Source organism: Artibeus jamaicensis, unplaced genomic scaffold (assembly GCF_021234435.1).
Source record: "Artibeus jamaicensis isolate MK-2021 breed Jamaican fruit bat unplaced genomic scaffold, CSHL_Jam_final contig_233, whole genome shotgun sequence".
NCBI classification, from domain to species: Eukaryota; Metazoa; Chordata; class Mammalia; order Chiroptera; family Phyllostomidae; genus Artibeus; species Artibeus jamaicensis.
The window spans coordinates 29,379,689-29,403,906 of record NW_026521486.1 but is presented as its reverse complement, the minus strand read 5'-3'; the positions used below and the strand labels follow the sequence as shown (position 1 = coordinate 29,403,906).

The following is a 24,218-nucleotide window of genomic DNA, read 5'->3' as shown; positions in this document are numbered from 1 at the left end:
ACCACAGGGGGTGTTATATGTTACACAAAATGATTTGTACTTACCTTAGAGAAATCGAAGAATCTCTCAAGAATTTTACAAGCAAAACTGATTTTGTGCAGTGAAATGTGATTTGTAATTGAAGGTCAAGTATCTGATCAAAGTAATTAAGATTCTTAACCAAAGCAGGGGAGACAAAGATGGTCATGTTTCGAGAATAAGGGTTTGCTTTGGGATGGGAGCAATCACATGCTATGTCTTGAGACATGTCTCCATTGATATAACACTAAAAATGAGATAAATGGTATTATCTAACACCATCATAGGACTTCTAGTAGTTTTGAAAATTTATCAATAAGAAAGTACAATATTGGTAGTCAAACTATCTCCCAAGAAAGCCAGACCTTATGAAAGTTCTGATGGAGATTGGGATGTGGAGTTTTCTTCTCCTTGCGGTGTGGTGAGAATTGGCTCTCAGTGAACAGTGGAGCCCCAGAGAAATGATGGAAAGATAGTGGATCCGTGTTATGGGAACAGCAAAGAGAAGAATCAGTAACCATGCAGGAACCATCTCCTGCGATTCTGAGTAAAGTGAGGGCTTGAGGTAGGAAAACAGAGAAGAGGAGGAGGGCATAGATGATGACAAGAAAGTATTTTTTTCTTATTGATATACTAAATCTCTAGAAAATGGTGAAGTAGGAGCCAGTCACCCCAAATTAGATGGCAGTTTACAAAATGTAAAAATAATTATTGTCAGAAAACTTGATTGTTTAAACAAATGTAATAGGCCTTTGTGAGAAAAGAGATTACATATTTGGCCATTTCTTCTTTGTTGTATCTGAATCTACCTCCCTTCAACTCTAAATAGAGGGTATTCCTTTCATCCACAGTCTGTGAATGATTAATAATTCTTCTTTTTCCAATTTCCCTCTTTGATCAGTTAGGTAATGTGGATTGGACACTTGTCTAGGTTTTAAACAGACTTTCAATTTTTTAAAATTAAATAGTCAGTTATTCATTAGCCCTCGCATATTTATCACATCACTGAATCAAATCAATGTTAAAACTGGCAACATTTAAAAAATCACATGCTTTACTTAAAAATAAAAATAAAACTTTTCTTATCTTTATTAGATAAATGATCCTACCAGAAAAAAGGTTAAACTTACATTTCATTCCAGTTGACCAAGAAAAAAAACAATTTTTTGACTTGGATATTTCTGTGGTTTCTCACTTGGAACAGCTTCTTTCCAGCATAAGTAAGCCAACAGGAAAAAGAAAATGCTTTATAGCTAAAAAAAACACAAACCACACACACACACATAACAACAACATTAATTCAATACGCTGAACACTTTGGACCCTTCCAGAGACCTCTCAGCTGCTGATGCAGGGCAAGGTCAAGGACAAGGGCCAATTATAAAGCATGGCGGGCAATGTGTGAAGCATTGCTGAGGTGTGGAAGTACCTTTAAGAATCAAATAAGAATGCTTACTTGACTTCTAAATACCATTAAACACCTAATGTTGCAATGGCAGGTTGAAATATTATTGATAATATCTACCTTGCTAAGTCACTATGAGCACATGTAACATCTGATGGTGTCAATTCTATTTTCTGCACTTGGAAGGTAACACACTGGAAGCTGCACACCACCATAAAAATGAAGCCACATATGTGTGCAAATAATGAGAGTATACATACATATATTTTATGGATATTGTGATGTGTAATCACAAAAAATCTGATAATTTTTTAAGAAAATTTATGATTTTGTGTTGGGCCACATTCATAATAACCCTGGTGGGCCACATGTTGGACATCCCTGGTCTAATGGATAGAACCAAAGGAAGCTCCATAAGGTATCAGAAGGCTTGGATGGTAGTGTGAGCCAAATGAACCTAAAAGATGTACATAGAGCATTCCATCCAAAAGCAGGAGAGTACATAATGCTCTCTAGTGCACATGAAACATTCTCCAGTACAGATCACATGTTAGGTCACAAAACAAATCTTAATAAATATGAGAAGATTGAAATCATACCAAGTACAACTTCTGACCACAATAGAATGAAACTAGAAATCAACAGCAGAAAGAAAACAAGAAAATTCACAAATTAATGCAAATTAACATTTCTGAATAACCACTGTGTCAAATAAAAAATCAAAAGGGGAATTAGAAAATGTCTTTAGACAGATAAAAATGAATAAACAGTATACAAAATTTATGGGATGCAATGAAAATGGTACTGAGAAGTTTATAGCAGTAAATGCCTATGTTACAGAAGAAAGATTACAAATGAACAACCCAACTTTACAAGCAAGGAACCAGAAAAAAAAAAAACTGAGTCCAAAGTTAGTAGAAGGGAGGAGATAATAAAATTTAGAACTGAATTAAATAGAACAGAGAATAGAAAACCAATAAAAAATAAACAAAACTAAGTGTCACACCTTGCTCTACACATATAGCTTTCTTTACCTGTATTTATCTAACTACGTGTTTTTTCATGTGAATTAAACTAAATGTGTTAATATTTAAAATTATAATAGAAAATTCATTAGAGTAGCAATTTATTATACTACACATCAACTCTTTAAAATTTGTTATAAAATTAAGAAAGAGAAAAAGCATAAAAGAATCATCACTCCATGGGTTCTGAAGAAATGTGGACAGAGAGAGAGAGAGAGAGAGGATAGATAATGCTTTTTTAATATAAAAAGTTAAATTTCCTTTCTAATTGGCTTCATAAATATGTATACATTTCAGTTATTTGTAAAAATACAGGCCAATTTAGCAACTGTGTATGATTTTACTAAGATTGTTTCTTGTAGCTTTTCTTTGCAATGCTAAATGCAGTAGGTATACTACATCCATGAATAAATTACTATTCTCCTATGAACTTTGATTTAATCTGTATAATCTTATAGATTTAACATAAGGAATTAAAGAGTATTATAATATTACTCTAATTATGTTATTCAAGAAAATGCTACATAATAGAGTCAGTCTAAATACTGATGATGCTCCAATTGTGATTAATTTCTATTGTCACTCAGATAACTCTTGGCTAATTCCCACTTTATCAAGGTAGTAATCTCACAAAATATTTATTACTCAATACTTGGTGAAAACCAGTGTGTTGTTTTGGTATGTTTAATTATTCTCCATCTTCCTCTATGTTCTTCCTTTCTTTCTCCCCCTCTGTGTGTGTGTTCTGTGAATTGACACTAGGCATTTAGATTCAAACATAATAAAATAAAAATTTTAAGAGAGTCACTAATAGGATGAGCATTTTCTTTTTCTATAGTGATATATTGACAATATGCAATCATTGTTAATCTGGAGAATGGGAGAAGACTTGAAGGAAAAGGAATATTCATTGAGAATAAAGTTTTTAAAAATAATTTTAAGAATAAGAGTAGATCTATGCTGATTACCTTTCAAAATTTTATGAAATGTTTGCCCTAGCAAATAAGATTAAGACAATATACTCTGATTAGAAGCTATGTAAATATTAATTAACATTTTTGCAAAAAACCTCACTGACACTCACCTATGTACCCAGGTCTCTGGAATGTTGTGAGCTGCATATACCATGAAGCTCAGGTGGGAGTGGAGCCCAGGATGCACACAGGAAACATGACCAGGTACATTTAGAGGCTGGAAATCTGCATAAAAGCTGCTGCAATAGACATCAATTAGCTGGTAGATGGATGTGGATAGTTCAGTTGTCACTGTTTCTATCAAGCCTAGGGGGAAAGGATATAGATCAGGTCACCTGTGAAGGACCATATTTATCATTAGCCATCTAGTATAACTTTGAAATTTTTTGTAATAACATTTAAGTAAAATTTAATTACAATGACCCTCCACCAACTGAGGCTGATCAGCCATCTGTGTCTCTGTGTGCAGCCGGAATTAGCTGCTGGTAGTGTAGATAATGAGATGTCATATCTTCAGTTATGGAAATTTTGGAAACCTTTAATCCAATCCAGAGTTGTGGGTTATTAATTTGGCATTATATCTACTATAATTTGTGATAGTTTTGTTCTAGGTTATTATTGTTTAGAGTTAATTTGAAGACAAGAAACATGTCTGCTACATGGCTTACAAGTTTTTCAAACAAATTCCATCTAGAAGTTAATCATAATAAATTCAATTATGCTATGCTGTTTACCATTAACTAAACACTAATTGTATAACATGCCTTATGTTCCTATAAAAAGACATGGTAATAGTACCTGGTTTGAATCTGATATAAGCTGCTTAAAGCTTATTTATGAAAGCTTTATGATACTAAATATACTCAAAATCAAAACAAAGTCTTACTGTAGTTTTATCACTGATTATTTAAAGGGAGCCTATTGATTTTTCCTAAAAGTGACTTGAAGTGTCATGAAGGTAGAAAATTAAAAAAAAATTAAAGACTGCCCTGGCTGGTATAGCTCAGTGGATTGAGCATGGGCCTGTGAACCAGACAATCTTGGTTCGATTCCCAGTCAGGGCACATGCCTGGGTTGCAGACCAGTTCCCTGCAGGCCAGTTCCCAGCAGGGGATGAACGAAAGGCAACCATACATTGATGTTTCTCTCCCTCTCTCCTTCCAAAGATAAATAAAATATTTAAAAATAAATAAAATAAAATAGCCCAGTTTTAAAAAAAAAATTAAAGACTAAGTAAAGGGGCTAACAGTTTTTAAATATGTGGTAAATGAAAGAAGCCAATCTTAGGCATGCTGGTCGTATGAAAAGGGTCATCTAATTACAGAATGAAAGATGAACTTTCCTTAGAATGGCTTCTTTTCTCCTGATAAGCTCTCTTTGCTGAAAAAAAATACCTACCTGAGAGGAAGGAAGTAGAAAAGACTGATGAAATGTGCCAGGCAGATCTGGTGGTCTTTGACTGAAATCAGGAAGGATGGCCCCATGACAGTGGAAAAGCTTATGAGGGTGGGGAACATTTTTTAGTGTTCTGTGTTGAACCTCTTAATGGGGCCAGCAAATGGGACTCACTGCTGGTATTTTATATGCAGTAGTGAATGAGTGAACCTTTAATACATTCACTACTTTCAGTTACTTTTGTTTTAATATCCAACTACAGTAGTAGTTTAAAAGTTACATGAAGAATAAACTTGAACATAAAAGCTCAAAAATATTCACTTAAATATTTAAGCAACAAAAAGGTTTTTAAGAAATGAAAAGAATGTATGAAGTGAAATGTTATGAATGACATATCTGGTTTCCTCTTTCTCCTCCTTGTTCCTGGTGCCCGTTTGGGTTTACAGACCAGAATCCAAATGGGGGCAGGGAGGTCACATGGCCAACTGTGGTCAGGACCACAGACCCCTCAGTGTGGACCTGCCTGTTGTTCCCGGCAGTTGGTGGCATCTGTCAGGCCATGTTTAGGCCTCGAAAGGGGCCTCCTTGGACCCCAATCTGGTCCTGGTAGATGGCAGTATGGAAGAAAACCATGCAAACAGAATCAGTCTGATTCAATTTACAAGCTGCCCTTTTCCATCCTGGGCCAGATAAAAGTACCAAAATGCCACATTTTAGATGTTTCTGCTTCTCTTTCGCTTAGAGACAGGAGGTGTAATTACCGCGTGTCCTAGGGAAGGAAGACGAAGGGCAGGAATATGCTTAGTGGCTGCCACATGGGGGGATTTGGGCACAGGGCCCAAGAGGAGTGGGACGTTTTGTCACACACCTGAACCGCCTGTCCTCGAGGCTACTGAGCGCCTGTCTTAAGCCACTGGGGTGGCAATAGGGCCGAAGTCTAGGGAGGGGCGGAGCCAACCTTCTTGAGGGAACCTTTTTGTTCAGTAGGTTAGTGGACGTTGAGGTGACAGTGGAAGGTCTAATGACAGTCCTCCTGCCTCTCGGTTGCTCCCTGTCCCCTTGGGGGATGTAGTTCCGAAAGTCGGGGTTGATGGGGCCCCTCTCGGTGAGGAAGCACAGCCTGCAGCTCCGCGGCCTCGATGGGGTGGTCCCCCTCAGCAGGTTCCTGCGCTGACTTTGCAGCTGCTTAGCGGGTGTTTGCTGGTGATGTTGGTGGTTTCTCTGGCTTGAGACATGGAGGAATGGACGATTTTATTAAACTTCAGTCCCAAGTTTACAAGTTGCAGACTCGGGGATCAGAGTGCAGCCCTTTTCAGGTAAGTGTCCAAGTGGAACTGGGAGTGCCTGGTGAGGAAGGCAGGCCTGTGGCCTTGGCTTCATGGTGGTCCGGCCTGGACGCCAGTTCTCCAGATTGCAGCTTCCTTTTCAATTGTGGGTTGATCAGGGACCGTGGTTCTGGCCTGTCTCAATTGGGATCCCAAATACCCAGCCTGGGGCTCTGGCGCCACCCGGAGCCAGTTGCTCAGCCACAGAATCTCCATGTCCTCGCCTGCTTAAGGAATATCCACCCCGCCCCCTGCAACTGCTAGAGCACTGCAACTGGTGACAGAGCTCGCGGTACAGCAAGGGAGACCTTGAGAGAATAAGCACATCATTAGAAATTTTGTTGTGATTTGATTCCAGCATGTGCAGAGTCAACAGCTCATTACTGGTGTTGATCCAAACACAGGCGCTTCCTCATAAATTGTTCCTGAAACAACCGTTGCTTTTTGGTTTCTAGTTGTTTTGAAAAGTAAATAGTACAAAAGAACTAGCTTTTCCCTCCAGTGGTCTGCAGTGCCCAGTAGTCGGCTCAGGCGTTTGGATACTCAGGAGAGAGGTCGGCTTCAGCACGGGCTTCTACCCATAGCCTGTCTCTCAGCAGTTCTGTCCATAACTAAATGTTCTTGCTGTTCAAAACATGCTGTTGATTATTCACTTAGTTACTCATAATCCTGTATGAAACTTATTAGATGGCCAAATTTTACTTATTCACTGTATTTCTAAAATTATGCCCTCTGTTCAAACAGCCCGAAAGGAAAAAGAGCAGAGGAAAAGCACGCATTAAAATTCTCTGAGAAATCAGCAGCAGCAATTAATGACACAGAAGAGTAGAGCAGCATAACAGCCCTAAAAGCAGCCTCATCGCCCTCTGGAGACCAGCTGGCAGTGATTCTCCTGAACAACAGGCAGTAGAGGATTATAAATGTATAGAAACATCTTGTCTCCTGGTCCCCAAATTGTACTGCTGGTATCGGAAGCAGAAACACACATCTTCTCTTTAATAACCTTCACTATTGTGAAAATGAATACAGATAAAATAAATCATAAAGTTAGGTCATTAGGTCAGAGATCTTATTAATTGAAGCCCCAGCATATATTTTGGTGATTTTTAATTATTTTGATAATTACTCAAACTTGACTCTTTACTTTTTGGCCCAGATGTTGTTGGTTATATAATTTGCTTCCTCCAAGTGTATAGAGATATGTGCTTATGCAGTATGCTTCCCTTCCAGCACTCCGGAAGTACTTCAAGCATCATTAGACATGTGTTAAGGACTCAAGATACTGGGCTTGATAGTGAAATATAGAAGAAATAATGTTTATCATCCCTGATGTTACTTTGGAAAAAATGTTACACTGTTGTGAAATAAAAATAATGACAATATTTATGCAATTAAAGTGCATTCCTTAGAATCTATGATGACTTAGCATAGAATATAAGTCTCTGGGAATGCTACCGTGCAGTTTTATGGGATCTCATATTCCAATTCCTTAGGAATATGAGTGATGGGATTTAATTCCAACATTGCCAATAGAAAGCAAGGACCAGCTCCCTGCAGGAATACCTGCAGCTTGTTCACTCCACATTCCATCACTTGGACTTTGTGTTACTAACATTGTTGGGGAGGATTCACTCCCTTCCTTTCCTCTGGCAGAAATGTTCTGGAGTTTTATGGATGCCTGGAACAGGGACTTTTTCACTAGTACGGGTTTATTTCTCCATGTCCTCTGCCATCCCATTTTCCTCTGTGACCTGAAGTGGCAGTTCTTTCAACATAATAGAAGGTCTTCGTTTGAGTGGTGGGGATTAGTGTTGAAAGGATGCCCCTCTGTACATAACTTTCCACTGAAAATGATTGAAATTATGGAGGACAGATTGGGGTTATTATTTGCACTTCTTTATCACCTCTGAATCTAAGGGTGTTCGTTCAATATCTGTAAGTCAGGCAGTTTTCTTAAAGACATGCATTGTTCATAAGTGCCTTCTCCCTGAATAAACAAGAATAACCCTGACTGCAACCTGCACATTAAATATCATCATATCTTTAATGCATACTAGGAAAACTGAGGCTCATAAAGTTTAATTCTCTAAGATCATGAAGTCAAAAAGTGGCAGAGTTGAAATTCAAAAACCAGTTCTGCCTGATTCTGAAGAACAAAGCCTTTTCTCTGTATCACACTACCATATACCTACTATCCTCTATTAAAGCCAAGTCCTCCTGTGGCTTGCCATTTTATGGGCTTGGAGCCTCTGTGAACACTTCTTATTACAGAACCAGATTTTTCTACTTGTTATGGAAGATTGATCTTTGGGAGCTTGACTTTTTTATTTTGAATATTTTATTTATTAAATATTTTATTCTATTTTTTCCATTACCCTTATACCACTCTCACAATTAATAAACTGTTGTTCACATGAATGAATCTTTTTTTCTTTATGTTCAATCCCTTCACCCCCACCACCATCCCCAAAGGCCGTCAGCCTGCTCTCTGTGAGTCTGTCTCTATTTTGCTTGTTAGTTCAGTTTGTTCATTAGATTCTACATATGAGTGAAATCATATGATATTTTTCTCTGACTGGCTTATTTCACATAGCATAGTGTTCTCCAGGTCCATCCATACTGTCATAAAGGGTAATTTTTCTTCTTTTTCATGGCTGAGTAGTATTCCATTGTGTAAATGTCCCATAGTTGTTTTAGCCATTCATCTACTGGTAGACACTTGGATTGCTTCCATATTTTGGCAATTATAAATAACACTGCAGTGAACATAAGGGTGCATATGTTCTTTAAAATTAGTGTTATGGGTTCTTTCAGATATATTCCCAGAAGTGGGAACACTGGGCCAAAGGAAGAGTCACTTTTAATTTTGGGGGACATCTCCATACTGTTTCCACAATGGTTGCAGCAATCTGCATTCCCACCAGCAGTGCACACAGGTTCCTCTTTCTCCACATTCTCACCAGCACTTTGTTGACTTATTGATGATGGCCATTCTGCCAGGTGAGAGCCTGACTCTAAATTAGAAATTAGTGACTTTGAAGAAAGACACTTGCTACTTTCTTGGCATTCTTACATCAAAATATAATTAGCTAAAAATTTTACAGTTTCTCGAAACAGTCATAAGGCTATTCTCAACATTTCTTTAATTTTTATACATCTCTTTGATTGTTCCCCTTTTTAAAAAATGTCAGGCTAAAAGTTTAGAGAGCATGGACCATTATTCATTCACAGGATAATCAGTTTCATGAGTAAAAAGAGTGTGAGCAATGCATTTTTCTTCCAAAAAATTTGTGTGTGTTTCTGTTACCATAATATTTGGGTGGAAAATTGAAAAAGATTATCTCTGAGTCTATAACTTTTTTAAAAAAATTGAGTACGTATATATTTTACCTTTAGCTGAAGTCTCCAATCCTTGATGAAAATTCTAAAAAAGAAAATAGATGCAAGGCGCACTTGTTATTCAGAAAACAAATTCACAAAACAGTCAAACTGACAGTATCCAAAATCCACACACTGAAGCTTCTCTGGAATTAAGAAGACAAAGTATTCCTTGGTGTTATAGGTAAATGTTTCCTATAAACAGAGGAAATCCAAATTGTAGGACAAGCCTGATTGTTTGTGGTAATGAACATGCTAGGCTATTTGATTTTTTAAAGAGACATTTCTAGGATTAGCTCAGTCTTTCAGTATTACTGGGACAATTCTCAATGCTGTGAGTGCAATCCTCCTTCCACAACATTGTCTAATAAATGATGTGAGTGCATTTCCAATTCTTTCCATTCAGTGCATTCAGTTCTCATTTATGCACAAGTTTGGGGCTGCACCGAAAAGAGGGCTGGAAGAAAGTGGACAAAATCACATAACTTCACTGTGTAGTTTCATTTGTTCCTTTATTTTCAAAAGATTAAAAATAATTTTAAAACATTTGAGACTATATGCTAAATTTTAAAAATACTATGTGAAATTTACTTATTTTTGTTGTCATTTAAGTTTGCATCATTAGTGTGATGGTTTTGTTTATTTCTATATTTTTTGACTTGTTTGTGTTCTTTTGTTGGAGGCCTGGGTTACTTTAGTAGTTTAGGATTTGCTGGTTATAACTTCAGTATCATGAAAACTGTATAAGATGACTCACAGATTCACAAAAATAAGGTTTCAGTCCAAAAGCAAAGTCAATTCTTTAATAAGGTATATTTTAATGGACACTAATGTTTTAAAATGTTTTGTTTTGACAAGTTTGCTTTTTAGTAAATTCAATTAATGAAAAGCTCAATTTCTTAAATAAATAAACTAGGGAATAATTGCTTTTCTATAACCAGAAACTTGTTAAGTATTTCTAAAGAGAGAAACACTTCTATCATGTTTAAAATGTAATTAAAGTTATATGCAACTTCTTATGGAAAAGAATTATTTACATGAACCTTTTCAGATGGACTTCTCTTGGGTAAAATATTTCATCTGAGCATAGTTTTAACCACTAGTCTTAACAAGTGAACATATGACAGGGGACCCCAAAAACCTGGGATTTATTTATAAAATGATGTGCATTTACTCTTGTTTACACTTCAGTCACCTTCAAATTACTCCTCATTTGATGCAGTACACCTGTCTGGATGTTTTTTCCCACCGCTCAGAAGTTTCTGAACTCGTTGATTTTTCAGTGCCTCTGCCATTTTCTCTTTCACCTCTTCCACATTGACAATATATTTCCCTTTAAGGACTTTTTTTTCATCTGGGGAAACCAAAAAATGTCACTTGGGGAGAGATCAGGTGAATAGGCAGGGTGGGACATGGAGGTCATGCCTTTTTTGGTCAAAAACTGCTGAACACTCAGTGTGGTGTGGGCAGGTGTGCATGTAAATCACCCATAGTGAAAAGGGCAAACATGCTGAAAGAGCTGTAAAAAAAGTGACTGAAGCCAAATGCAGCCTCTGACAACGCCAGATGGCACACTGATATGGAGGGGTTGCTAGAACGCTCAGCTAGCGGGGGAAGCCTGTACTACAAGGGGCCCACCCTCCAGAAGACAGTTCCAGTTTTGGAGGGTCACCCCTCTTAAGAGCTCTACCCCATCCATGTTAGCCTGACTATTGAAGATGCTGGCCTGACTTAATGAGAATTCAATTTTTTCAGGAATAAAAAAAAAACCCTTGTATTTTAAAATCACCATGACAGCTACCTACAGACAACATGCAAGGCCATATATTTTTTCTTTATGATTCACTTATTTTATAAGCATTTAATGAAAATATATTATGTGAGCTTCTAGAATATAATTCTGAAGGATGAAAAATTGTTTCCGGTGCTGAATGTGGGCATGAACAAAGGTACAACTTTATTTGTGATACAATTTGTCATCTTGCCAAAACTTACATTTAATAAATACCTGATTACTTCCCTGTGTGGCAGGAAATAGTCTCTTGCAAGTTGACAAAAAAATGCAGCCACAAGAAAGGAAAGCTTCTCAAGTTTAACTCTGTTGGCAGAAGATTCCTCTGCCTCAGAATTTCTTTACTCTTGGTTTGTGGTGGGTGGACAGTCTGAACTGCGGTGACATTGTCCACTGCAGCTGGTTAATGCACAAATTCTGTAGAATGTGCTTACTCTTTGTGCCAACATTGTTATGTGGGTGGGCTCTAGTTATGTTAGAATGAAGAAAGAGATGAACAAAAAGTCTGAATGAAGGTCATGTAGAATTAGCAAACTTTTAAAGTATGTTCACAGAATTAGAATCTATTTATTAGGGGATATTAAACTATCGATTTTGGTCATTGAGATATCTGAAATAAAACTGTCAAATGTTAGCTGTTTTCTTCATTTCTATGTGTGAATAATCACATACAATTTAGTGCTCATAAGTGTACAAAAAAAGGAAAGTGCGAATATGAGCTTTCCTTGAGAATTATTATTATTCGTAGCTTTCCTAGGAAATAATTTCTCCTTGAAGGATTCTTTTGGCTTCAGATATATTGGAAGTTTGATATTTCAGAGGAAATCGTCATTTGCATTCCTTTAGGACGATTCAGAAAATGAATGTTTTAAAGGTAAAGCTTTTTATCTAGTAATACTTTGATATTGGTTGAAGTCCTTCATCCTGAAGTTATTTTCCTCAGTTTTTGATCAGTTGTTTATTTCTGCTGGTTCACGGAGAGCTGGGCATAAAAATGGATGAACAACCAGGCGATCTTACCAGATGGGAAGGCACATGTTCACATTCATACATCTGGTCTACCCCTCTGGCCCAGGCTCACATCTGTCATGAGGCTGGTGGTTGTCAGTGGCCCTGAGATAACTGGGACTTAAGTGGAGCTTGTGTGAACTAACACCATGTTGGCCACTTGGGAAAGGCTCTCGGAAATGGCCACCATCACCATGCCCACCACCTCCACTAATAATACTGACTCTCATTCAGGACACTGTCTTCTGGTTGCTGTTATTAATATTATTTTACACTACTTTAATTATTAACATTATTTCTAATACTTATTTCACCAGAAATTATTAACATTACTTTTAATATAAGACCCTTGCAAGTTTTGTTTTTCTGTTTTAGAGATGATTAAACTAAAACTCAGGTAAATGAATAAGTTTTTCTAAAAGATGTTCATCTGGAAAGTAGATCTTGAATTCAAATCATGTTAGCATAACTCTAAGTTCTTGGTATTTTACTATTTTAGGGGCTTGTAATGTCTCTAATGTGATAATCTAAGGGAAAGTAATTATTGAAAGTAAATTCCCACTCCCTTGTTATCCTGACTTAACTTCAGTTATTGGAAGGTTTTTCTTAATATTATATAATTCTTAAGTTTTTGAGCTTATCAAAATATTTTCCCAAGATATTTGTGAGAGGGTTTTCAAAAGTACAGTATAATTTTCTTACCCTGACATAGAATAGAAAAGTATGATTAGATTAGATGTGTTCACATCAGCTTTATCACCTTGCCATCATTTGTGAAAACCATGGACCTTAGTATCAACACACAGCTACAGTATTGGAGACTGCCTAGTTATCTCACTTTCTTCTGTAATTAGAAAAGTGTAAGAGTAGAAATTTCCCCACTAATAAAAATTTAAGGCAATAAATACATGTCTATATTAGAAATTGAATTTTGAGATTTATCAATTATATTATTTAAATTGTTTTCAGGTGCTGTATATGTTTTATTTTTTATTTTATTTTAAAATTTATTTAATTATTGTTCAAGTACAGTTTTCTGTTTTTTACTCCCATCCCAGCCCCCCCCGAGTGCTCCCCACCTCCCTCCCATTTCCACCCCCCTTAGTTGTCCATGTGTCCTTTATACTAGTTCCTGCAAATTCTTCCCCTTTTTCCCCTGAAATTCCCTCCCCTCTCCCCTCTGGTGACTGTCCCCCTGTTCTCTATTTCAGTGTCTTTGTTTTTATTTTGCTTGCTTGTTTGTTTTATTGTTTAGCTTCCTGTTAAAGGTGAGATCATATGGTATCTGCCTTTCAACACCTGGCTATATTATTTAAATTTTGATTTATTTGTTGCTTGCACTTTTAGTTTTTAACAGATGTTTATCTCGAAAATCTTTCCATGATGCTCCTTGGTCATCCCTGTGACTGTTCGTGTATGCAAATAAGGTATTTACATTTCTACACTAATTATTACTAGCTCTTCACAAAAAAACATTCCAATTAAAACAGAAAGTTCAACTTTAAGAAAGTACTGACTTTTCATAATCACCTACTTGAAACAACAAGCCCAGTGATTTTTATATATTGATACAGTTGTCCACTCTCTAATTCAATCTTTTTGAAATTTCAAGGCTGGCACATTTCAGGTAACCTAATCTCTGCTGTTCCTCCCTGCCAGTAAAGGTGCTGGTAATCACTCTCCCTTACAAAGTTTTACATGTGCTGGAGTGTGTGTAGGGACCTGGGTCCAAATCCCTATTATGCCACTTATTAATGCTCTACATACAAGCAGTATAAACATCAGGCTTTAGTAATGGAATGAGCATTGAAATATCTACTCTGTAGCATTGCTGTGAGGAAGAACTGAAGTAAAACTTAAATGAAATAATATATTAGTGAAACCACTTTATTATTGCAATGTACTATCAAGTACTTGTTATTGTTATTACTATAATCATTACAATCATCATATCTTTCTGTTTAATCCCTTGCTAAACTAACAATAAGACTGAATTAATTCATCAGACCTGATTTCCTATTGTTTTTTTTCTGGATAATAATCATACCTACATCAGATTTCTGAGCTTAAGACATCACATAAATCTCATTTTTTTAAAACTGGAAGGAAATAAACCAGGAAATCATGGCAAGATGTGGGATCATAGAAACAGTATGCATTACAAATTCAGCAAAAGATGCCCCAAACACGGATCTTTTCTGCAATGTGGTTGGTCACGCACCCAGGGACACTTATGCCTACATATACCGTGCACACGAGAGCCAGTAACATTCTATATCACCCTGGCCTGTGAATATTATTATATAAGCATATTCATCTAGGTAGATTGTGGGCTTGATTTCAATCTCACTTAGAAGTTATATTGTTATAACTTTTAAAGTTACAAACTTTAAAAGTGTAAGAAATTGCCTTTTAATTTAATTAAATCTCTTGGTATAATAGAGCCAAGTTTCCATTGTCCCCAAATGATTGAAATATATGTGCACACACACACAAACATATGTAGTAGTTAGTCCTGTCCTTCAGTTTCCTTAATTACTTATTGAACTGAGGTTTAAAACAACTTCTGTGCAATAAGCAAGCATATTTACCTCCTGTTTTCTCTGTAGAATCAATTTGAGTTCACTTACAGCATCCGTAATTTGCTTCATCTCCACACATCCCAGAACACTGCATATATTTTTAACTTCTTCAATGATATTTTCCACATTTTGCTGTAGATTAAAAGAGCCATATCTTACAGTTTATTAAAATTGAGAGGACACTAATTTATCTTTACACTAATTCTTTTTCCATGAAGCAGAAATGTAATAAAACGTGGTCGTCAGTTCCTACATACAAGGAATTTCAAGACTCTTTATCTGGTGGCCTGAGCTACAATTTGCATTGAGTGAATGCTCAAAAGTAGGACTATTAAGTTTATATATATCACCTCTAACTCTAATTTAATATTATTTGAAATGAAATGGGGGGAAAGGAGCTGGGGAGAAGGGAGGAAGCGAGGCAGGGAGGAGGAGGGCAGGAGAGGAAAGAAGGGAGGGAAGGAGAAAGATGGATAAAGGGAGAATGTCTGGTTTTTGCAAAATACTTTGCAAACAAGGCAAATGATGGCAGACCCATAAAGAGTTTCAGAATGCATTTGTTTTAGTAAGCAACGTAGAGGAGAGCAGTGTGTTAAAAACTTGTATTCCCAGCATCCAGAACAAACTTGGGACAATGAAGTTTGCTGTTGGAGAGTTTTGTAATCATTTGATTGTACTATCCTAGAAGCAACTGATGTTGAAAAAATTACTGACGACAAGTACAGTCTACAGTAGTGACAAACTCTTCTTAATATCAGAATTACTGGCTGCACTTAAGATAGTTATGCACCGATATCATGATCACAGTTCAAAGAGTTTCCTTTGAAAAAATTTTGTTATTCAATTACAATCGTCCTCATTTTCCTCCCATTGCTCTTTCCTGCCCTGTCTACCTCCCCTTGTCCTACATTCTATCCTCCCCAACCCCTGTTGTCCTTGTTCGTGGATAAGAACTTCTTTTTTTAAAAAAATATTTTATTTATTTATTTATTTTTAGAGAGGGGATGGGAAGGAGAAAGAGTGGGAGAGATACATCGATGTGTGGTTGCCTCTCATGTGTCCCCTACTGGGGACCTGGCCTGCAATCCAGGCATGTGTCCTGACTGGGAATTGAACCAGCAGCCCTTTGCTTCATAGGCCTGTTCTCAATCCACTGAGCTACACCAGCCAGGGCAAGAGCTTCTTTTTTTAATTGAATTTATCGGGGTGACGTTGGTTAATAAAGTTATATAGTTTTCAGGTATAGAATCATTACTCCTTTTATTTCGCATTCTCACATGTTCTTAAATTAGCTTTCATTAAAAAAATCTGCTATTTTTTAGCAGATTTTTCCATGTTCTTTTCCATATATCATGAAGAACTATGTTGAGGAATATTTTTCTCCTTTAACCTTGTGCTACTCACCTTTCCTTCTACGATACTCTTATGTGCACTGTCTATATCATTAGTGATGATAGCTTTTCAAAACATGTCAGCTCTGTCACCAGCATCACAGGTGGTTCCAATGGAGGAGTCAGCAGTTTATTTCAAAACAGGTGGGAAAATATTTTCCCTTTTTTTTCACACAGAGACGTGGATCTACAATCCCACAAAGATTTTAACTCTACTCATTCTAGATCATTTTCTTAACAAAACATTATCAATATATAAACACAAAATGAGTATTATATTAAGGGAATACCATTTTGTTTCATTTATGGAAAAAACAATTTTTAATATGTTGCCAGTATCTCTTATATGATTCTATAAACACTGAAAATGGATGACAAAAACCTAGGAAGAAAAGGTAATTAATATTATGAAAGACAATCAGAATTCCAAAGAGGATAACATACTCAATTAATGAGCTAACGGTAAGAAGATGCAATTTAATTGGGACACATTTTGTCTTTCACAGACTAGGGAAATACAACCACTCAATTACAATACAGGGAAGAAAATTTTATGGGTAATTTACATGAAAATAAGTCAGCTGTTTTAGTTATGACGAATCAACAAGGTGACATGCCTGCCAGAAGATTTACTTCATTATAACTAGAAAATTAGGAGTTCTACCACATTTTCTACATATGTAATCTGAACTGAAGTTTAGTTCGGGGTAACACCTTAAAGACCGAACTTGACAAATTGACTTTTCACAAAGGAGAGCAATTCAGTGATCAATATACTGTCAATGTACTCAGAATAGTGTAGTAGACTTTATGTGTGTATTGCTACCAAGCTATGTGTGTTAAAATTGTGGTTCTGCATCATTTCCACCTGTGACCATTATCGAATCATTTAACTTCAGGGGCCTGAGTTTCTTCTTCTGTAAAATTAGAATAGTAATAATTATAGGGTTGCTGTAATGATTAAATAAGGCAAAATATTAAAAAGTGCCCAACAGAGAATACGGATTCAATTTTAGCTAATTAATTTTTATCTTTCATACAGATCTTTCAGTTTATGAGAAACAAAACACTGTACAGACCCAGATAACTAATAAATAAAATTAAAAACTCATAAAACTATGGGAATGATATATATTAGTTGCTAGATTTAGTTTTTATTCATATCTTCTTTTTTTTATACAAGTGAGCCAAACTTTTCGAGCTCTTTTTTTTTAAATTTTATTTATTTATTTTTAGAGAGAGAGGAAGGGAAGGAGAAAGAGAGGGAGAGAAACATTAATGTGTGGTTGCCTCTCACATGGCCCCCACTGGGAACCTGGCTTGCAACCCAGGCATATGCCCTGACTGGGAATTGAACCAGCGACACTTTGGTTCGCAGCCCATGCTCAATCCACTGAACTATACCAGCCAGGGCCATTCATATCTTCTAATAAATATGTGGCACATGTGAATTTGTGGAAATCCATAAAATGTTGCTAGTTGAAATGCTAATGCTGGGGTGGCTTGTGTCACTTGGTAGCCAATTTACTTCTCTCTTATTCATCTTTTCTGATCTATTTATCTCATTTAACCCTCAGAATCTCTGAAACATAAATCTTCTATTCATTACATTCATATATCACTAAGATTGCTAGAATATGTTAAGCGAAATATTGCAGTAGTAGAATTAACTTTGTGATGAATTGGATGTGAGGACCAACAGAAAGGTCAGATTTAAATGATATCGAAACTTCATATTGGGAAACCAAGAACACAGGTTGCCATTAACTATGGCAGAAAACACAAGCGAAATAGTAACATTTTTGGTGGGATTGTTATGCATATAGTTTTAACACACAAAGCTTGAGCTTCCAAGGGGACAACCAAGCAGATGCAGCCTTCTGATAGGTGGACATGCCATGGAGATTCCAGCTCTAGCAGCAGCTGTACTGAGAAACATGCACACCCAGAGCACATAGTCATATGAACACTAAATGAACTATAAGAAAAATATACATGTGTAGCTTAGCCTAAAACACAGATAAGATAAATAAGCTTGGAGACAGAAATTTAAATAGGAAAATTAGACCAGAGTAGTAGCTTCAACATTGGTGTTGCAATGGCCTGGCCTGAGGGAAATAATCAGATTGGTTTCAGGCCCTTAGGTTTTGAGGTTGGTTTTACAGCTCAAGTGAAACAGGTGCTGAAATTTTAGACCCAAACTAGTTGGTATAGGTAGGGAATGGGTCAGCGCTGGAGCTGTGGTCTTGAAATAAATTCCTGACATTGGATAGATTGTCATCTGGATGAGATGGAAGAAGAAAACCATGCTTACTGGCCAACAGAACTTTTGAGGAAGCTTTTCTCTAATTGGGGGCTTTGAGTAAGGAAAATGATTAACTAAGTAATTGTGTTATGTGTAGCTGTATTAATTTATACAGCCCACATTAAGTATTCATGCTAAAAATTGTGCCAGACTATTGTGAATCTTTGAGCTACTGAAAACTGATAATCATGCTGTGATGTTATTTTGTGTGACACATTCCAAGCTTATCTTGGAAAACACTTGATGCGTCATAGACTCTGAAGGAAAACCATTCTAATATTTTAGATATTAAGCTTACCTTAAAAATATTTGGGACACTGGAGAAATTTGGTGGCAAATGTTTCTCCTCTGCATCTTTCTGGAGAATAAAACAAGACAGTATAAGTTTTCCCCTACCTTCATTTAGCTATGGTAGAGACCAAAATACAGTGTTTAGACAGCTGTGTGATAGCTTAAAAATTTTTAGGTAATACATAAACCTTAATGAATTTCTATTTATATTTACATCCTGAAAATGATCAAATTCAATGAATGAGTTTGGGGAAAATTGAGAATTATTTTCTTTCCAGGCTTAATAGTGCTATTATAAGTTGCTTGTTTCTTAAATGATAAAAATAGTCTTTGGAGTTCCATTTCAGCTTAAAATATTCAACTTTGTTCCCACAGTAACAATGAAAAAAAGAAAATATGCAAAATTATTGTTTTTTCTGGCTCTAGTATAGTTTGAGGTCACAAGGTAACTAAGTATACTGAATTCCAAAATAATAGGCAACTTTGAGGAGAGATGGGGCAGATAGTCTTTGACCTTTGGCAGAGCATGGGAGAAAGAGGTGGTCACTACATAAGAGGGTGAGAATATATCAGCTAAAATTTTAACAGATTATTAAAAGCTAGGTATGAGCTAGTATGTCAGTTTGGAATATTTGGGAATTCAAGGAATTTACATTCCACTTGAAGATCTTTTCCATGGACACCTACCAGTTGTTCAAGGGAAATATTAAAGGCAATGCAGGAAAATGAAGGTCTATTCAGTGGTGCAGGTGTGAGGTATGTATTTCTGTCTACGGGTCAGGCACAGAGCCCTGTTTACTTCTGTGAAGTCTTCTCTTACAAGAAGTAAAAGCATTACTTTGCTGGTTGATGGTCCTAGGAACATGATGACCCTAGGAGACTTAGAATACCCTCTGTCATTCTGATTCCAGGCAAAACTTTTTGCTTTTGTGGGGGGATGGGAAGAGAGAGAAAAGCAGTTTACCTCTAGGGGAGAGGTAGTTATAACTGAGGACTATTTGCTGATGAGGAAAACATTCTGCTTCTGGCAGGGCAGGAGACCCTATCTTGAGTCTTGATCCTACATGGATACCAGTCACAGGTCAGGTACTGATACTGGTAGATAATTTGTCTGGACTGCTGGGAGCAGGCTGAGGCCGGGGAATAGAAGGGAGCATAGTGGAAGACAGAGCTAGGCCATGAGAAAGAACCTGGGAGCAGCATGTGCACCCAGCCATGATCTTTAGAGACAAAGACTGGAAGTTCAAGGAATGTCTTCAGAAGCCCCCAGGGCCATGGCAAGGACATGAAATTTCACAGTGCAGCGCCAGGTCCCAAGGATGTAAGGCCACGTTGTCTGGATAACTGAGCATGTGCCTTATGGACACTCCACACCTGGTGCAGTGATCCTGATCTGGGCTGCAGGTGCCCTGTCCAACCTGCTGAGACCATTCTTGGTGCTGCCAGAGAGGTTGTGCAGAGATTTTTCAGGATCCCTTAATGTAAGCTTTTGGTTTGGGCACTCTCTGTCCATGGGCCCTGAGTGTGGGCAACTTGCTGCATGTGGGGACTAGAGCATGAGAGGCAGAGGTGATGGAGCTCCAGTGGAGTTTCCCTGCCCCTAGGCAAGAAGGCACCGGGGGGTGGTCCTTACAGAGCATGTGCAAGGCTAACAAGGTAATTGGACAGAGGAAAAAGCCCTCCTATTCCCTTCTGATACCAGATTGGGGGTGGGAGCAGGGGAAGGCAGGCACATGGGCCATAGAAGTCAGAGTGGTGGCAGGAGGAGGTGCACGACCAAAGAGGCTTCCAGATTAGTCTGGGGAAAGAAGGGATTGGTTGGGAGGTGGACCCCTCAAAACACACAAAAGTTTAAGAAGTTAATCAGTCATTCTGAGGAAGTACCTGGCTCTTCCCATACCCCAAACAAATATAGTCCCAGGGGAACAAAGAAACACTCTCTTGCTCTTTGCTCACTGATTGGAACCTGCACTTGGAAAAGGTACTGGCCTGTCCTCTCCATGGGCCATGTGGTTTAGTGGTCACATGGCCCATGACCTCTAGGAGAGAGTCTTTCTTTCTGTCGCCAACTTAGTGAAACATTGGTTGGTGTATTCATGTGCTACCATGTCCAGGAGCATGCAGACTTGTGGCTCTAGCAGCCACAGGGCTGTAGCCATGCAGGCTTCACACACAGTCTTCAGGAGGGAGCCTGAGGAGGTGCAGCAGCTGGGAATAAGCTAAACTACCTGGATGACCTCTTAGCAACTGCTAAGAGGCTTAGCCACAGGTTCGGCAGGGTGAGACTTTAAAATGGAGTATGAGCTCTGGGCACTGCCTTTTGTTTTAGTCTTGCTAAGAATAGCTGGGTTTTATCTGGGCTTTGAGGGGGATCAGCTTTGAGAAAGAGAGTTCCCCATTCCCTCAGGTCATTCAGCACCCGAATAAGAACCTCTTTCCTTTGTCACCAGCTTCTGCCTCAAGAGTTTGCCTTTATAGGCGGCAGGCAGCCATATCCCTGTTTTTGTTCAGTAACAATACCACTGGGAGGAGGTGCAGAAAACTCTCCTGTACAAGACTGTAAATAAAAGGCGAATGCAGAGGGTCAGGAATTCTCATAAAGTTCCGATCTTGAGATTTAAGAACACAGTCTGCCTAGGGCTGTGGTTGATCACTACAACATAAAACTCCCTTTACCCAACTACCAAAAATTTTATTCTATTTTCAGTAATAAACAAGAGAAAAGTATGTGGGGGAGAAACAAAAATATTGAGAAGGACCTAGGCATAGGCAAACAGGGGGGGCTGGATGAAAGAAGGTGAAGGAATTAAGCAAAACACACACACACACATATGACACACAAAGACACAGACAGTCAGGGTGACACCAAGAAGAAAATGGGGATGGGGCCAGGTGGAGGTGGGTGAAGAGGGGGTAAATAGGGATGGAAAGAGACTTTGCTTTGGGTGATGGGTGTGCAACATTTTGTTGAATTGTACACTTGAAAACTGTATTGTTTTGTGACCCATGTCACCCCAATAAATTCAATTAAAAATAAAGAAATTAAAGTTCTAATTAAAATCCTTACTACAAGGAAAACTCCTGATTACTTCAATGATGAATTTTTTCAAACATTTAAGGAAGAAATAAGACCAAATCTAATCAAATTCTTTCAAGCTACAGAGAGTGGGACTGCTTCTCAATTTATTTTCTAAGGCCAGCATTATTCCAGTGTCAAAATGAAACCACAACATTACAGGAAAATAAAAATATAGACTTATGGCCCTCATAAATATAGATGCAAATATCCTTAACAAAATATTAGCTAATAAAACCAGAAATTCGTGGAAAGGTTCTAAATCCTCACAAAGTGTGATTTATTTCAACAGCGTAAAGATATTTTTAAAATATAAAAAGAATAAATGAGAAAAACTACATGCTCATTTCTACAGCTATAGAAAAAGCATTTGACACAATTTATCACCCATTCATGATATAAACTCGTAGCAAACTAGAAATAGAAGAAAACTTCCCTGACCTAGTAAAGGGCATTGAGCTTTATACCATATCTACATAACCTCACAATAACTCCATAGTAAATTGTGTAAAGCCACAACTTTACCTCTAACATTAACAATGTGGCAAGGATTTTGTTTTATCACTGGTAATAAAATTCTATTGGATATCAAGGCAAAAGAAATTTGTATTCATGGCTGCATAATGCCTAAGATGAGAGGGATTTAATACAAAGAGGGCTAGGGCACTCTTTGGTGTAATGCACATAATTTTATATCTTGGTTTTTGTGGTGGTTGCATTGGTATATGCCTTTTCAAAACTTGTCAAGCTCTATTGTTAACTGAGTATATATTATATAAATTAAACTTTGAGAAGGTTAATGTGATAATAAAACATCATATGAAAATAAAAAGACAAGCTAGCAGAAATACTTATAATACACATAAGCCAAAATAGAATAATTGTGTAAATAACTCCAAAAATCTATTTGAAAAAGATAATGAAATGTAGGTCAAGGGATAAAATGTTGGAACATGTAAATTACAAAAAAAAAATGATAGTTTGATGTTACCTTTAAAAAGAGTAAAGGATTGTGAATTTATTAGCAGTCAGTGAAGTGAAAATTTAAAAGTGAAATGAGATATCATCACATTTACCTCACAGAGGTAAAATTTACAGTCAGACTATATCACACATGAGTGAGAAGAGGGGCAAATGAGATGTTCACAGTATTGTAAAATGTCTGAGACCTTATTGGAAAAGTAATACCTTTGGTATTACAAGGTATTTGTATTACCTTTAAGTTTATGATCCTAGACATATACCATAGAAGAATCCTTGATGTTAGTTTAAATGTACACAAACAATAGAATATATAAATAAATAAGGTCCACTCATCTGAGTACTGTATAGCAATGAAAATAAGGAAATCAAAACCACATGGGACAAAGTGGATAAATCTCTATCCAAAACAACATTGTGTGAAAAGGTACCTACCTCAAAAAGTACATACATACAGTTTTATTCCATTTAGATAGATATTAGAAAGAAACTTAATCCTTAATATTGCTAATGAATGCACACTTTGGCAGTGAAAATGGGAAAGAAAAGCAACAAAATACCTTTAACCAAAGGATACCTCTTATGTAGAGGAAAAGAAATAGAAAGTGGCATACAGTCAGATCCTATGAGCTGGCAATATTTTGGTCCTCATCTTAATGTTTAATGTGAATGCCTGTACTTTTATTTTTATTTAATTTGTATATATTGTTATATATTCTCCATGTGTTATATAACTCACTGCACAAATTCCAAATCAAATGCCAGATCATGTTATTCCTTCGACAGAACCTTTCAAGGCTTTCTTTCTTACTAGGAATACAAATTACGTTGGCTAAAGATTACCTTCCTTATTGAAGATTTACTTTCACTTTTTCATTTTTTTCTTCACTTCCAGGGGTGTTCAAAACATAATAGGTTTGACTTTGAGTGGTTTCAGTCTGCCCTTTATTTCTGCTAAGGTAGGCTCCAATTCTGCAATTGTTTTATCTTTCTCCTGACCCAACTTTTATCTCTTCTTCTCCTTGACTTCTATTGTGACCTTTCCACCGGCCCTTGTTACTGATTTATTTTTTCTTATTTTTAATGTTGTTTTTTTGCTCCTTTTCCACGTTTTCTTATACTCTATTGCAAATGAAAATTAGTTTTTTGACATTTTACTCCTGGATCCTGTACAGTCCTCTACAAAGTGTGAAAAATAGTAACTTGGATAGCAATGAAGCAACACTTGTACTTATCTTTCCTTGAACACTTTTAATCGTCCATCTACTTTAT

At 37.0% G+C, this 24,218-nt stretch overlaps 1 protein-coding gene across 1 annotated transcript in view; it reads right to left on the bottom strand.

Moving 5' to 3' along the window:
* PIK3C2G (phosphatidylinositol-4-phosphate 3-kinase catalytic subunit type 2 gamma) overlaps window positions 1-24,218 on the bottom strand; it is a 278,883-nt gene that overhangs the window by 192,166 nt on the left and 62,499 nt on the right. The window contains exons 11-15 of the mRNA XM_037136665.2: window positions 18,897-18,956; window positions 14,912-15,034; window positions 9,533-9,566; window positions 3,533-3,728; window positions 1,149-1,271 (exon numbers count right to left, since the gene is read on the bottom strand). Of these exons, the coding sequence (XP_036992560.2) occupies window positions 1,149-1,271; window positions 3,533-3,728; window positions 9,533-9,566; window positions 14,912-15,034; window positions 18,897-18,956 (536 nt within the window). The remainder of the gene's footprint in view (window positions 1-1,148; window positions 1,272-3,532; window positions 3,729-9,532; window positions 9,567-14,911; window positions 15,035-18,896; window positions 18,957-24,218) is intronic.